Source organism: Zonotrichia albicollis, chromosome 8 (genome assembly GCF_047830755.1).
Source record: "Zonotrichia albicollis isolate bZonAlb1 chromosome 8, bZonAlb1.hap1, whole genome shotgun sequence".
Lineage (NCBI taxonomy): Eukaryota > Metazoa > Chordata > Aves > Passeriformes > Passerellidae > Zonotrichia > Zonotrichia albicollis.
This window is the reverse complement of record NC_133826.1, coordinates 8,382,448-8,398,786: the sequence shown is the minus strand read 5'-3', so window position 1 is coordinate 8,398,786 and position 16,339 is coordinate 8,382,448. Positions and strand designations below refer to the sequence as shown.

Below are 16,339 nucleotides of genomic sequence, written 5' to 3'. Positions count from 1 at the left end.
AGTCCAGGCTCCTCCCAGTCCAACCAGCTTTCTAGTTATGCTGGCATCTGAAACAAACTGCATTATAGCTTTTGAACTGATTTTAACTTTCTTTAAGATGGGGTCACTTGAGAGGTCTAGTACCAGATGAGAAAATGGAGAACATCTCCAAGAAAGCCTTTAGAAGTGGAACAAGGACCAGTGAGGAGAAAAATAAGGAATAATTCAGATTAAGTTACCTCTGAAATAGATTTCTTTGCATCCAAGCTGGTAGAACTCTACAAGCCTTTGGGTTTAGAAGATCTCTGTCTGAAGTCACCATCAGAGCTCAATCAGTTTACACTGGAGATATCTAATCTACGGCATTCACCATTTGGTAATGCACACTAACAGCGTCAGGTGAAGAAATGTGTCCAGGGGTACCCAAGAACACAGTCCTGTCAATAATGTCTAACACTAATCCTGCCAAGCCTTGCCAAACCAACCAAGCTGCCCCCTTGTCCCACTTGTCTCCCCCTCACAGTCATAACGAGGAGCAAATATAACTTCTAGATAAAACAAGGAGAAAGAAAAAGCACTTTGTACATTCAACCAACAAGATACTATTTAAAATACTAACAAGTCTTTTTCATTTCTCTTTAACAAGTATTTCCAAAAAACACTTCATATACCAGCTCTTTAAAAAGGGAAAGTAAATGCTTTATAGCAAACATACAGCATTGCACAGAAAGCAGCACCTTTAAATATTTTTTACCAATCACTTTTTCATATTCATTTATAGTCTATTCCCATACTAATAAATACAGATAGTCAACATTCCCTAAATGTTTTAATGCAAATCAGCCCTTTTCTGTAGGTGAATATGTTCTTTTTCTAATAACGCAGCAGTCTGCAAGAAAAATCTTAGCTTTTTAATGTCTTGTTCCAATTCCTCCATGACTCTCTCTTCTCTCACATTGCTTTCTTCATGGAAAGAGGAGGGAAAGAACTTCCAAGGTAAAACAACTCCAAATGCAAAGACGTCATGAACATTTTCAAGCAAGAACAGCCTATTTTCAAAACCTGTAGCATGAAAATTATCTGGGCATGTTCCAGATTATTAATAAAAAAACAATCTTTGCAATGTTTTCCCCAGCACTGTCATCAACAAGTAGACTTCACTCTCAATCTGGATCTGCAACCAATTTTCTGAAACACATAAGCCAAAATACAATATTGCTCCAATCTGGAATCCTGTTCTGACATAATATGAAAATTAGACTCTGAAAATTTTGGCTCCACTCCTGTTTTTTCGTTCACTTCCAAATGCTCCCAGTGTACCAAAACACGGAGCTGTAACTCAGGTGCAAGTGGAAAGAAATTATGAACCCACCACAGCAGAGCAAGAGCTCTTCTGAGCTATGGGAAGGCAGCTCCTCTGCAGCAGCATCTCCGGAGAGCAGAAGGTGGGGACAGGCTCTGCTGGCTGTGGGCACAGGCAGCACTGAGCACTCGTGTCACCTGGCATCAGGACTGCCATCAGCGTCCTTGTGACAAACACTCCTGGAGTGTGACCGGCCCTCTGCCTGGACACACAATGGGAAACTCGTGGGATGGCTCCCCTGGCTGGAGACAGCCTTGCACTGGCTTTTCTGGAGAGCCCACAATCATTTTCCCGGGAAGAACGAGAGGCTGGGCCAGATTGCCTGCACTTTGTTAGGGCTGAGAACGATAAGATGCTTCCAGAGCGTTGCGTTACAATAGCTGTGCCTTCAGTTCATGGATTTATCTTCCTCTGCCCTAGATAAAACTCCATTCCTTGGACAAATTAGGTCTGCTTGTCATTCAACACTCTACCTAATGGTCTCAGCTGTGTGTTTCTGCAGTTACTGAAGCTGGAGCATTCCACAGATAGTTCTCATTGATTGGAGAAGTGAGCCAGAAATCCAGTTGTATTTTATCCAAAATGACAGTGGGGCAAGTTAATGATGTAATTAGAATTATCAGGACCCCTAAATTTTAAAGGACAGGTTTCAGCAAAGAATGATAACATTTTTAAAGGGGTATGTAACACAACCTGGTGATTTATAAAGAGCAAGTGCCTTGTGAAGTGAGGCACTAAACATTTTCTTCCTTAGTTTAGGGAGGCTGATACTGACACAGGCTTAGTTTATGAATCTCTAATGTCATGTTATCAAGACCATCATATGCTTTTCAGAAGGTAACACTCACTATCTAAATCCATCCATGGCATTTTCAAACTGCAGAGACAACTTGAGATATGGATGGCATCATTGGATAAGGTATCCCAGAAGCTGGGTTGTTTCTGATGGACACAGCTTGAAGAAGGAGGCACAGCACCTGAGAGGGGCTGGGAGCTGTCTGTACGCTGTGGTGACCACCAAACAACTTCACTGCACAGCTTGTTTAACCACGTGGGTGAAGTCAAGACCTTACACCTGCTGTCAATGAGAAGATTTTTATGCTGAGCTGAGCACAAAGAGTGAAAAATGGGTTAGTCACTCACTTTATTTATTCACTTTGATATCCAGTGATGGCTGGGCCTGCTGGATGAATACAAATCCTGCTGAAAGCATAGAAATATTCTCCTTTACTTCACTGGGCTCTCAATACAATCTAACATACAAACCATAAAGGCTCTGTGGATGAAGGATGCTTTGGAAGTGTCAGGAATGACTCTTACCCCATGCTGTTTACCCTAAATGGGACAGGCAGAATGAAATTGGGTAGTTGGGCTAGTAGAAATTGTCTACAAAGTGATCAGCAAAGCTGCAAGTCACTGACAGGCCACATCAGCAATGAGAAAGAAAAAACCATCTTCTCCTGGGACAGGGCCCTCTCCTCATGTCAGGAGAATAGCTGGAGACCACAGCCACAATTTTTGGGAAAGGCTGAAGGACAGAAATCTAAGTCTTGGATTTTCAATTTTCCTCTTAATAAAGAGTACATAGTGGTACAAAGAAACATAGAACAAACTAATTCAATTCTGGCAAAGATGAATTTGCTTTACAGAACTGTTCTTAAAAACTGAATAGCTCAAAACTGACCACAGGAAGTAACTGGTGCAAAAAACCCCACACAATAAATTGTTCTGCACCCTACTTTTTCTTCATGGAGGCTTTAGGTCATTAGGCAATTTCTCAGCTGTCTCAGGTAAAAAAAAAATTCATTTGGAGAAAGATAATTTTCTAATTTTGAACAAACAGATTTTTGGCATTTCAGTACTTCTAAACACTCTGACCTCAATTCCCTAGTGAGAGCTTCAGGCAGAATACAGAAGTTAAAACTACTGATCTAATCCAATCCAATCCAATCCATTTTTGCTTTTAGGAAACATTTATAAAAGCAGAGAAAGAAGCTGACTTCTTCAAGGGGAAAAATAGTCTGGAGAAAGAGCAGAAAATACATCCATCCTATTTTAGCTTAGAATACTTTCTCTTTGGTATCATTTTGACTCTCTGCCCAGAAGCCTCAACATAATCCTCTTGATTGCAAAAGTCACAAGAGAATCAAGTGTTTGAAGAAGGCTATTTAAAAAAGAGAGATGTTCCCTACTGCATTTTGGGTCATAGTATAACATATTAAATTCACCCCCATAAAGTTTTACTAAGTTTAAAAATGGATTTTTACATTTGGAAAAATGCTGCTTACAAACAAAGTTTTAAAAAAATGGAGAGGGAGAGGAATGATGAACGTAGTATAACCACAGGAAAGCAGAGGTGTTTCCTCTTTCACTGTTCCTAATTAAAATAAAATTTTAAAAACGCACTGAAACTGAGAAGGATTTGTTTATTCCTCTGCTTTCATCAGGGCTGGTGGCTCTGAAAAATGAAAGGAGGACATGGGGCCCTGCTCACACCCCTTCATTCTGGGCACCCTGGCTAAGCTGCAATTCTCAAACCCAAGTGTGCAGCATCTCCCTGGGGTGGTCCTGTCCCTACCCATGGGTGACAAAGGACTTGTCCTGTCACCTAAAACCTGCTTTGGACTAGGAAGTACCTTTCCTTGCACCTTTCCTCCCAGCATCATTTTGTCTGTCCACCCCCTTGGCACAGTCTTGGTCCCAGAAGGACTCCGCCCTCTCCTCCCAAATGCTGCAGGACTCAGGAATGTGCAGGAAACCTCACACTTTTCAAACTCTCCTGGGGAGGCTGTAGAGGCTCAAGGAAATTATCTGTAACATGTCAGGTCAACAGTGCCAGTATTTCCTTTTTGCTCCAAGATAATTTTTGCACTAAAATGCACCTCAGCATCTTGCAGACAGCTACTGAGGCTGCTTCATCTCTGAAGAGTCACACTGGAGGCATTTAGGAAATTACTGCACCCACATAAATACTCTCACTCTCCCTGACACTGTCCCCATAGCAAACTTGGGCTTTGTCACTTCCTTCCCAGTCCATTACAGCCACCTCAACCAACAGCTCTGAACTGAACCAACTGATGGACAGTTTACCTTTATTCTGCAGCTCCTGAAAACCTTCAAGGGACAATGAATAACCTTAAACAGCATCCCAAATTAGTCCTCAAAGAGTGGCTCTCATTCTTTTGCAGTTCTCCTGAGCTGCCCCAGATGAAGCTGAATTCCCTGGCCTCCAGCATTCACGTGGGTATTGATTCTTACAACCTCATTCCTGATCTTTTGTTCCCTTCTATTGAGTATTTCAAAGTTGTGTTAACAGCACCAGCTTCAACTCTTATCAGGCCTCTAAAGAGCTGGGCCAGCAGCTGGGTATCATGGAGGAAGGGACACACCTGAAATCACTGTGGCACTCTTGTCCCATGACTGGCATGGGTACCTGCCCTGAACTGCAACAGACTCAGCACATGGTAAATCCCTGTGCCTACACTTAATGTCTCCAGAGAGAGATCTCACAGGGAATCTCTCATGTGTAATATCTGAGTCAGGCTAATCTAATTTGGTAACCAAATGGCAAAAACTCTCCATGACAGAGTCTTTCATCCTTGCAAAAAACCACAGAGAACAAACTTTGGAATGACCCCAACTGGCAAAACCTGACTTGAATAGGGAGTTTATTTTACATTTTAATTTTCTATTTTGTTCTGCTTGCAGTTAAAATAAATGGTATAGAGCTGGTTTATAAAAACACTACCAAACAAAAAAACTCTTTACCCAACAGTACTGCACAATATTTAGAGTTCTGCAGGGACCAGTATACATAGAGGGATTTTAATTTTCCATGGCCTGTAAGCGTTATAATCTCCATCAACTGTGTGCACTCTGGGACCATGACTAACACCAGTGCTTGAACTCTGACTGGTTGTTGGCTTCTTTCTTCTGTCTTTAACACTATTTTGAAACTCACACTTAATCCAATAATTTGCAGGAATAAAGAAGTTTTTACAGCAAACGGCTCCTCTCAAGTCTAACCCACAGGTCTGTTACAGGACAATGTGTCAATAAATCAGAGGTGTCTGTGAGTCCATGCAACTGCTATGAATGACCACAACTCATCTTAGGGACAAAGGTTTTACTTATTAAGAGAAATTACAGAGATTAAAAGGTAACACCAGGGCTGTCTTCATGGGTTTGACTACCAGCAGTCCTTTCATAGCATCCATGGCAAATATTCCACTACATCTTGCTTGTTAATTCCTTGTTTATCATGTGTGCTGTGTCTCAACATTTCAGGAATAGTTATAATCACTGATTTCTCTAGGAACCTCTAAAGTCATGAGTTGTCCACCTTTTCTAATTCATATTCCCCATCTTTAAAGACATATTCCTACCCAAGTTGCTTTCTCCCCTCACTTTTCAGTGCAAAGCTGACCAGAATGAACAGCTCTGGCAGCTTTGGTATGACACACTCTTGTGTTTCACTGCTGCAAACCACTTGTTTCACACCAACCACTCTGGTATGTCCTGCTCAGTCATGCTAAAACAATACTTCATTTTCTACAACTGAGTTAACTGGGACACCAAAGGGGTTTTATCCTATGTTGAGGCCCCACTTGCTTGCCCAGCTGTTCTGCTGAGAAACAAGTGACCCACATAGGCCTGTGCAACCCAAGATAGTGATGGCAAGATAAAAATGTCTGAGAGACCTCTGCCCCAATCTGCAGACTGACCTTACCTTGTCTCAGTTCTCTCTGGAAGTCACACAGCTCTCCTTGATTTGCATTTGCTATCATGGACTGCTATCATGGTTTAATTCTTTCACTGGCAAGAAACATACAATAGTGTGGCTGTCAAATTTACACAGGTTTGCCCCAAGTGAATCACTGCACCTGAGACTGGAATCTTGGAATACTGATCCCAAAAAAAGGAGATGTTGGAGATGACATCCAAAGACCAAGTTTTCATAGAATTAACTGGAAAGGAGAAAGAGGAATCTCAGTTTGCCATGAAGCATCAAACTGGTCTGGAAAGCAGATTTCTGCTCCCTTGAGAGTTTTTAATAGCTTTGGATAACTAAGATAAACAGAGACTGAAGGGCTGTATGAGACACACACAGAATTATTGAATTATGACATGTTTGAGAGGTTATTTACTTTACAGAGTATTTACATAAGGTCCACTTCCTCTTCATATATATGCTCAAACATTACAAAGATTCCCCCTCCACCCTTAATGAGGAGTCTACATTCAACAGCCCCAAACATCCAGAATTAACCTTTTTTCAAGAACATCCCTTGGAAAGTTTTCCAGGCAGTCCATTCCTTGTTCCTAGTAACAAGCAATAGGACAAGATGAAACAGCCTCGAGTGGCACTGGGGGAGGTTTGGATTGGACATTAGGAAAAATTTATACATCAGAAGGGCTGTCAAGCATTGGAACAGGCTGCTCAGAGAAGTGTTGGAGACACCATCCCAGGAGGTATTTAAAAGATGTGTGGATGTGGTGCTTGGGCACACGGTTTAGCTGTGGACTTGGCAGTGCTGGCTTAGCAGTTAACTCAATGATCTTGGAGGTCTTTTTGAACCTAAACCATTCTATGGTTCCCCAGAGCCTGAGCAAAACCAGGGAAATTCCACTCTCTCACCAGGCAAATGAGGCACGTGCGGAAAGAAAACACAGGGCATTAAAAGGAAGAGGGGAAAGAGGGATCAGAATATGAAGTGATGACTGGGATATTGCTATTGAAGCAGCTGATTTTTCCTCAATTCTCTGGCCCATCTGGAACAATTCCGCTCACCTGAGAAGTGTCATGGTTGAATATCACAGCATTCAGGTCTCCACAGTTGTAGTGCTTGATGAGATCCTCAGTGGTGTAAGGGGCCTGCAAACTCCCTGCTCGGAGGCTTTCGTGTTGCAGCAAAGTCTGGTTTAGAGCAAACAGCACCTGCAGAAACACAGGCAGGAAAACAGAGAAAAAGTTAAAGATAGTAGGAATCAAAACAACAAAGACTAAAGGACAAAACTTTGAAAGACTTTCCTGCACCCGAAGTCTATTCCCTTTATCCATTCTGGCGCACAGTAACAAGGGATGGTCTTTAGGCATTCCCAAATGGAAAAGCATTCAGGTGCAAGACCCCATAATATTCTCCATGGAGTATAACTTCACAACAGATACATATTGCTCAGAGGTCAGAGTCTCAAAACTCTTGGGCCCTCTGTGCTTGTTAATTGGCTTCCTGACAGACACTGGAATGGAAACTCCCCTAAATGAGGAAAGGTCTAGTGCCTGTGGTTGTTTTCTGTATCCTAGCTTAAATCCAAGGCCCAAACTCAGTTGACAGGTTTTTGAGAAAAAATTCAAAATCTTCTGAACTTCTGAAATCAAAGGTGTTGTATTGGAACTTTGTGCACACTTATAATAACAGAAACTTCAGGAAATTCATTATTAGTCTCCCTCCTTTTGTCTTTCTTCCTTCACCCACCCATTTGCAAAGTGAGAACAAACAGATCTCTAACATTGTCCCAGCAGACTGGTTCAATATCCTCAAAGCAAACCTGAAAAAAACCCCAAAAAAGCAGAAGCACTATTTACTGTGTAATTTTGGGTAACCAAAAAAAAAGTCCTTAAATATTAGATTTTTTCCCCTTGAATTACCAAACAAAGCCCTAAAAAACCCAAGCAAACAAACAAACCCCCCCCACTCCTCTCCAACAAAAAAATCAAATAAAACCAAATTAAAAAAGGACCACTACATTTCACATGAAGTACCAAAAATCTTTTTAGATTTGTGACAGACTGGGGGAGTAATAAATACCAGTTATTGAACCACCAAGTCTGGGCTTTACATCTTCTTCTTTCCAAGAACCTTCTGAAGAAACTTGATAAAAAGTAAATGAATAAATCAGATGAACAGCAGTGAAGGCTTTTGTCATAAACTATATAAATAAACAAACACACTTTTCCTAAAATAAAGTGGAATGTGGCCACTGTGAATTCAGACTTCTGAAAAATTACATTGATGTGTCATTTTTCATGAAAAGACTCCTGCACTCCTCAGTCTCATATTTCACCACTCTTTAAGCTTTTCTCATTTATAACAGCAGTGCCCCATCCTTCCCAGAGAATAACAATCATCTCAAAATCTGGGCAAGGTAATCCCTGCTGAGCTCCAGTCTGGGACCTGAATTCTTACCTTCTTAAATTTTAGCAACTGAGCCCACTTCAAGGACTGAACCCAAGAGGAGTTTAAAATCAGCAATTTACATATGTATTTGCAGGATGGAAGTTTTTCTTAGTTTAAAATTATGATTCCCATAAGTTTATCTGAAGGTGAAGGAGAGGAAGTTGCAAAATCTCATGTATATAAAAAAGTATTGGATATTTAATTATTAATAATAACATTGATAATGTTAGTAATATTAATAATAACAAAGGATCTTCAGGGCACTAACAACCTCAATAAAAAGCTGTTGCATGCTAAGTAACATACACAAATTGGGTTGAGGAAAAGCAAATGCTAGCTTTTAATTTACTTTAAAAAAATTGAAAAATATGGTCTTTCAACTGAACCTGTTATACCTCAATTTGGCAATCAGTTCCCCATTAAGAGCAAAGCCTAAAAGATTTCCTTGCTCAGATCTAAGGGTCTCTTCAGGCTTTTCTACAAAGAGATCAAGCTTTCCCAGGACCACATCTTGAAGTTAAGCATCTTCCTAACTTAGTTTTTCTCTAATTTAAAAAATATGCAAAAAACACAGTTTGAAAAATTTCTAACGTTTGAAAGGATCTGAGCTTTTTCTTTTTCCCCTAAGGGCTACAGCTCGAAGAGGAAATGGTTCATCCCAGGATTTCCTGGGGATTCTAAACATTTTGACTAATAAAAATAAAAGCTTAGAAAAACACTGACAGGAAAAATGAAAGCAGAGGTTTTCCCAAAATGCTTTTAGCAAAATCCTTCTAATTTTTGATTTTTTAAACAATGGATGTTACTGGATTTTTATATACAAAAATATGTATACACACAGACACACACATATATACAAACCACCACCAAGCCCTGAGGCAAGACTGTGTGTTTTATGATAAAATATTAAGAAGGCAATAAACAAATCCTTACTTACTTTACTCCCAATGCCTTTCCCTCTCTATTTTTTTTTTTTTTTCTTATTCTGGGGAAACCAGTCCTGTGCATTAATGATGTGGGTCTTTCTCCTGTGAATAAGTTTGGAACCCATTGTATTATTTCAGCCACATTTACAGGGGATTAGAGATCTTGAAGAAAATTGTCCATGTGTTCCTCAAAAATCAGTCTGCAGAGAAGTTCACTATACGAGTTCACTTCTTATAAGACACCAAAGATTCCAAATGAGAGAGAATGAGTTATTTTGCAGTTTTTGGCAGATGGCTCCCCCATGATTTCATTGGTGCCAGGACATTAATTTCTCTGCTTTCTGCCTCAGAGCAGCTTTGGGACCTAGAGGTGATGCTGGCCACCAGCTGAACCCATCCAGCACGCTGCTGTCACTGTGGGGAGCTCAGCACTGGGTTCAAACTTCTGCCACAAAAGCAACTCCAGAGATGTTATTTTAGGAGGAAAATTAATATCAGAAACTTTAACACTTGGACATGCTAAAGGAAAGCTGTAATTAACCAATTTCTAGAGAAGCCATAACCACCATGGATTTTGGTTGTGTGGCTGAAAACAAATTTAAAGAGAAGCGGGGTCTCATCACAGTTGCCTGCTTCCTGGCTGGATTTGTAGACCATTTCCTTCAGAGTCAGGTTAAAGCCAGCTTAAAACCCGAATTTATTTTTCCTTACTGTTCAGATAATGCCACAAAAACAACGCTGTTTCCTTCCCTTCTCTCTATCTTAATATCACTGACCCCACGACCCCCAGCCTAATCCTCTATCTGAGTTAAATCTCCCAGAGCTGCCTGAGATTACTGAACAACTGATGAGTTCAAAATAAACACACTTAGAGTGACTGCCTATACACAGTCCCACCTAATAAACAGAGCAGACAGGATTTGCTCTGGGAAGCCATGGGAAGTTATGACTTTGGCTCTTGGGAAATGCATTTTATTCACACAATTTATGGTGCTCACCCTGGTGTGCTTTGAAGACATTTTTGCATGTCTGTCTCTGGCCCCACTGCTTGTGACTGACCAACCTTTTAATGTGGGTGGTGTCATTGCCCCAACACAGAGATTTTATTTGGAGACACCAGCTCAGCCCTCAGGGCAGTCCTGTTTTGCTGTCAGTGGGAGCAGGTCCCACTAGTCCTACACAGTCCCAGGGAGCACTGGTCCAGACATTTTTGGGGTTGTTTTGCACAGCCTTTGGACCTCTCAGGGGCTGGACCAGTGAAGACCTTCACTAACAGCTTTACTGATCACCTTGACACTCATACAGTATTCCCCTTCTCTGTGCTTCTGGACTATAGATCCAGGAGTCACACAAGAACAGAAGGAATGAGTTACAAAAGCAAACCTCCCATATAAATCAACTTGAATGTTTATGGTGTTTAACTTTTACCTTCAAAAAGATAGAGGATTATAAAGCCTCCAAACCACACATAAAGCAAGCAGACAAAACTGCAGTGGGTCCTAAGGTCTTGAGGCTCTAGGCGCTGCCCAGAAGTGATGGTATAAGCAGTTGTCCTTGGGACAGTTTGAATATTGTTCTGCAAACACATTGGTGAGGTTGGAGGTTTGATTTTATGTGATAATTTAATGAGAGTTGGTTTTTAGGGATGTAAACCTAATCTACAGAAACAGATCTAAAGAACCACTGACACCTTTTTCAAGAAAGACAAGTGAATAAATGTGTATTTGGAATGGGCGTTAGGAACACTCCAGCCTTTCCACCAGAAAAAATTTTCTTCACTGAACTCGGGTTTGGGAGAAAAGCTAGATGAAAATGCCATTTGTTCCAAGGTACTCTCACAACCAGTCACATATTGTGTCTTACTGTGCCAGGCCAGCAGCTTCAAACTGGGCATTTGAAGGCTCCTGAAGGCAAGCACCATGTTAGTGCTGTATGTGATAGCTAGGGAGGAGAAATCACAGCCTCTGTGCCACAGAGATTTCTCCTTGCCTGTGTTCTGTACATTTGTCTCCAGCTGAAGAGCATAAGAAGGCCTGGAACACAAAATCCAAGCTAACCCTCATCAAATACATCATCATTCCTGGTTACATCAGCGGTGAACAGGTGGACCTGTCCACCTGTGGAAGCAAATGGAAAGGTTGCCAGGTCCACCTCTTCGACTTTTCTAACTGAAGCCCCAAATAATGCCACAATGAAAAAAAAAAAGCTTTGTAGGAACATCTAATAAGCAACTGTAAAATAAGACAAGGAAATCTTATTCACAGATAAAATGCTTGAGTGGTCCCAAATCTTCCTATGAAATGTATTGCTAATAAAACAGACAACAAATTCAGGAATTACAACACAAGAAACACATTTTTTGTTAAGCTTAAGACAAATTGGAGCTGTGTTCTTCTGGTGTGTTTGATATACAGGAGACTTGAAGATGAAAGGCAACCCTAGGAAAACTGTCAGGCCAAGCATTGCATTCACAGGACTCCAGTAGCTGGAATTACAGGATGACCTCTGCACAGACCCATGATTAATAACAATACCACAAAAACAAGTACTTAAATTTCACACTATGATGTCAGCTCTTGAGCAGGCAACTTATTGTTTTCCTTTGCTCTCTCTTCTGGACACGTGCCACCACAATGCAAACACTAAATAAGCATTACTGGAAGTGTTTGAGTGACTATATCCTGTCAATGCCAAGATTGCAATTCCAGAAAAGAAATACCCACTCTCCTACTTGGTTCAAAACAAACTGCAACATAAATATTGAGATATATACAGTTCTGCAGGGGTTCTCCTTTCTTAGTTATCCTAATCTGTGATCAAACAGAAAATCAAATATACAGTTTCAGGTCAAAATAGTTACTTGGGAAAAAAAAAATAGAAGAAAGAAAAATGCAAGTCCCTGATTTTCCAGATTAATGAAAAGCAATAAAAGTGCTTGCCCAAATCTGTTCAGTTCCATTGGTTTCCAGAAGACGGGTTTCCCTTTTCCTTGAATCTCTTGTGCTATTGCTAGGAATTAGTGAGCTGTGAAACTCACCTAATGAGGTCAGCATCAGGAAATAGCTCTGGAAAAACAGGTCCTGGGGGATCTACTAAAGGACTCCCCCAGTGTCCAAACGAAATCCTGGATGCATTGGCACATTGTACAGCCGTGGCTGTGGGAGGAACGTGCCCAGCTTTGTTGTTGTTTTTCCTATAAAGGGACAGCTAAGGAAAGTGAAACTATTAACTCATCCACTGGAATTTCTACTCCCAAACCGTGCTCCCTGTTAAAGCTGCTCATAAAAGCCTTTCGGCTAGTTAGTTCCATATGTTCCCCAAATCCGCAGTTATTGCTTCTGAAAGGCAGGAGTAGTTAACAGTCTGCGGTTTGGCACTGACCAGGGAGACCCAGGGACCTTGCTTTCCCCCTCCCTTTCAAACTGCCAATTAACCAGTTTAATAAACCAGTTTGAATGTGACTGAGGTGCTTGGAGAAACCCCAATCCACCACCTATCCCAGGGCTCAGCCACGACAGTGACACAGGGGTACAGCCCAGGGCAGAGCAGTCACACTACTGATGTCCAGCCACTGGACTAAGATTGGTTTTCTTGATGCTGGGAAAGCTGCAGGGACCTCGAGGCCCCAGTTTTCTGCCCCTTATGTCCAAAGCTCCAGCTGAAGCTGACTCCAACAGCTTGACTTCAGCCTCCTGCTTTTTCTCCAAATGCAAACATCCCATGATGAACTTGCACAGGTGAAAGTAATTTTGTTTTTTTATTTTATTTTTTGCTGTGTTTTGATTGAATCAATAACCAACAGAAAATTTCTATACATAAAACACTGCAGAGTGCATGAGAATCCCATTCTCTCAGCTTTAAGTTCCTCAAGCCAGAAAAGGAGTCTCCTGGGTGATGACATTCCCTGGGCTGACCCTACTGCACTATTGCTTCTGCGCCAAGTTCCTGTCTTCAGTAGGGCTGGGGCAGGCACGGGGTTCAGTGAAACCTTGGAGAGCAGCAGTTTGGGGGTCTGGTGGGTTATGTGATAGAACAGGCAAGACAGCAACAGTTTGGGCTCTTAGATGCATGTCTTCTCTTGCACAAGATCATTAAGACATGAAGACATGGAATTAATTTCTGTCCTGAAAGCACTTTTAAAACTTATACTATAATACACTATAAATACCACACCCACTCCAAATAGGTCAATAAAATCCAAATAAAGGTCTTAAATATGTAACTTGAAGTCAGCAGCAGCTGCAGCAAAGGCAGTATTAAAATGAGAGTAAAATTTGAAAACTTTTCTTCTAGTGGCAGTGACCTCTGTTACTTGCTAAAGGTACTGAAAGTCCAGATTAACATAGAAGAAAGGAAAAGAGCTTTGGGGAAAGAGCTTTGATATGGAATTTCCATCCTTTCCCCTTCTGTGAACCACCACACTGATGGAGGGATGTTTCAATACCCTCACCACACCATCAGCAGGGTCTCTTTTGCCAGTAACTCAGCTTGATGTCCAACCAGTCACAGTGTGAGTGAGCAGTGACTCTGTAGGACAGCTCTGCTTTGGTCAATGCCCACATTCAAGCTTAGGGAAATAAATTAAGAAGCAACAGGAAGACAGATTTGCATTTTACTCAGAACTGAAACTCTGGAAAGGACAGAATTACTTCAGTTAAATTTGCAATCTAAATGAAGGACTTGGGTGGATTTTGTATGCAGGATTTACTTGCAGCCAGTACTTCTCCATCAGTCTTGTTTCTCAGCTGTGCTAAGCTCAGCAGATTAACTTCCATGAGCAAACCTATCTAAAAGGCTAAATATTTTCACCAAATGAGTTACACTCTGCTCAGTCTAATTCTGCAAATGGTTTTAAATGAAGTGCAACCAGTTCCAGTAACCAACACCCTGCCCAGCAGTGATGGCTTGCAGGTCCAAGTGTCACTGTTCAGACTTCTGCACTGAGTCTTAGATCTTGTAAATAAAAAAGTAAACACTCAGTAAGATCAGTTCATACTTCTGGCATTAGAGATCACTCTTCCTTCTTGAAGGAAGGTGGAACTCAGACTGGTTCTCCCTGAAACTCACCTTAGCTATTCAGTTATGTGACTTAAAGAAAGGACATACTAGACAAGAAAATACTGCATATGAAATGTTGGCCAGTAACCTAAAAATCCCATGCTAGTTTTAATCAAGTCAGACATGATGGTGTAACTTGCTTTGGCTTCTTTCTTTACATTCTTCATGTTAATTTTTGATAAAGCAGTAACAGGTCTTCCATGGCTGAGTAGCTGGCAACTGGGTTTGATTTTAAACAACCCATAAAAGGTATCAGAAATACCTTTGTGAGGGCAAAAGGCTGGAGTGCTCAATTGGTGTGAATGGACCCAACTCCACAAAGAGAAAGGAGATGGACCATGTAACACTGGATGTCTAAAGCAGCAGCCCCGTGAAACCCACAGGCACAGAGGAAGGCAGAGACATTTCTCACCCAGACAAAGCAGGCAGTGTTCCAGTGGGACACACTGGATAGGGCCCTGCTGCCTATCTGGTGCTGCCCATCTGCTGCTGCCCTGGGCTGGCTGCCAGCCTGGCTCCTGCACACCTCTGGGTCCCCACAGTTTCCCCCTGTGCCACCACACCAGCAAGCCTTGCTTGGCCTCCAGCTCCACTGCGTCATTCCTGTTCCGGGGGTATCTCATCACTCACTAATCAAGAGCAAACCCCCTGTATTCAGAAAGCCCAAATGCTGCCTCAGTGTCAGGTAACCCCACCCCACACACCCCTCATGTAACACAAGAGCTCTGTGGGCACTGGAAGTTTGTGAGGAGGTTTCTGGAGAAGAGCAGTGTTCCAGCAGAGGTGCCGCAGCGTCGGCAGCACGTTGCTCTAAGGTGTCACTGAAACAAGAACAGTCAGCTCAGATAAGCCCAACATCCCCAAAAGTGTCTGGTAGCAGATACTTTGCGAAAGCATGTAAGAAATGAGGTGAGCAGAGCGTGAACTTTTCTCAGACAACACTTCCCATCTTCTGGAAATCTGCCAGTTGGGGACCTTGTGGATGAAAATACCTCCTATCACTCCTTCCTACCCACCTCCCTGCTCTCCGTGCTTTCACCTCAAAATTATCCCCGTGCTTGGTTGCACCACTCTCCTGAGGAGCAGCCATCTGCCTGCTCTACGCAGAGAGGAGCTCTCAGCCTGCTGCTTTGCTCAGCAATTTCACTCCCAAATGGAAGCCTGGCAGGATGCCCGAAGGGCAGCGCCCACGATCACTTTTCTCCACCTTAAATGGGCACATTGTCCCTTCACCTTCAGAGGGGGCACATGAAATCCTTCCCAAGAACCTGAAACCACGTTTGCGCTCGGCTCACAAGTTAAATTGTTACTGGGCCCTTCTGGGGTTTCGATTTTTCTTTTTTTGTCTCCACTGTAACAGAAGGAATGTGGGAACATGCCCTGAGTGGAGCGGACCAGTTGGCCCTGGTGACGAGTAAGCTGCAATGAAAGGGGCACCCTCATGAAAAAAAGCAAAGCTCTGGGGTGGTTTGGGGAACTCCCAGCTTAGACACCCAGCCTGAGACATTTTTTTTAAAAAGTCTACTTTCATGATATGCTAAGCATCCACCCACTGAAAAATGCAACCTGTCCTGGGTATATTTAATTTGGGGTTTATTCATATTACTGCTTAATTTTGAACTGTTGCTTTTTAATTACCAGCTGAAGCTACATAGTAAAACGGACTAGCCCCACAGGCATGTTTTTCTTTCTATTATATTACAGTGAGGCAGCAGATTAACTCCTTCAGCCATCCCAGCTTAACACCTCGCGATGCCAGCACGGCCCCTTTCCAAACTGCTGCTCCTGCAGCAGGAATGGCTGGAGGGGACACAGATCCTTCTGTCCTGGATTTC

The 16,339-nt window shown here is 42.1% G+C and overlaps 1 protein-coding gene across 1 annotated transcript in view; it reads right to left on the bottom strand.

Moving 5' to 3' along the window:
- Positions 1-16,339, bottom strand: part of TRABD2B (TraB domain containing 2B) — a 259,936-nt gene that overhangs the window by 111,183 nt on the left and 132,414 nt on the right. Inside the window, exon 3 of the mRNA XM_074545840.1 lies at positions 7,134-7,280. Coding sequence (XP_074401941.1) covers positions 7,134-7,280 — 147 coding nt within the window. The remainder of the gene's footprint in view (positions 1-7,133; positions 7,281-16,339) is intronic.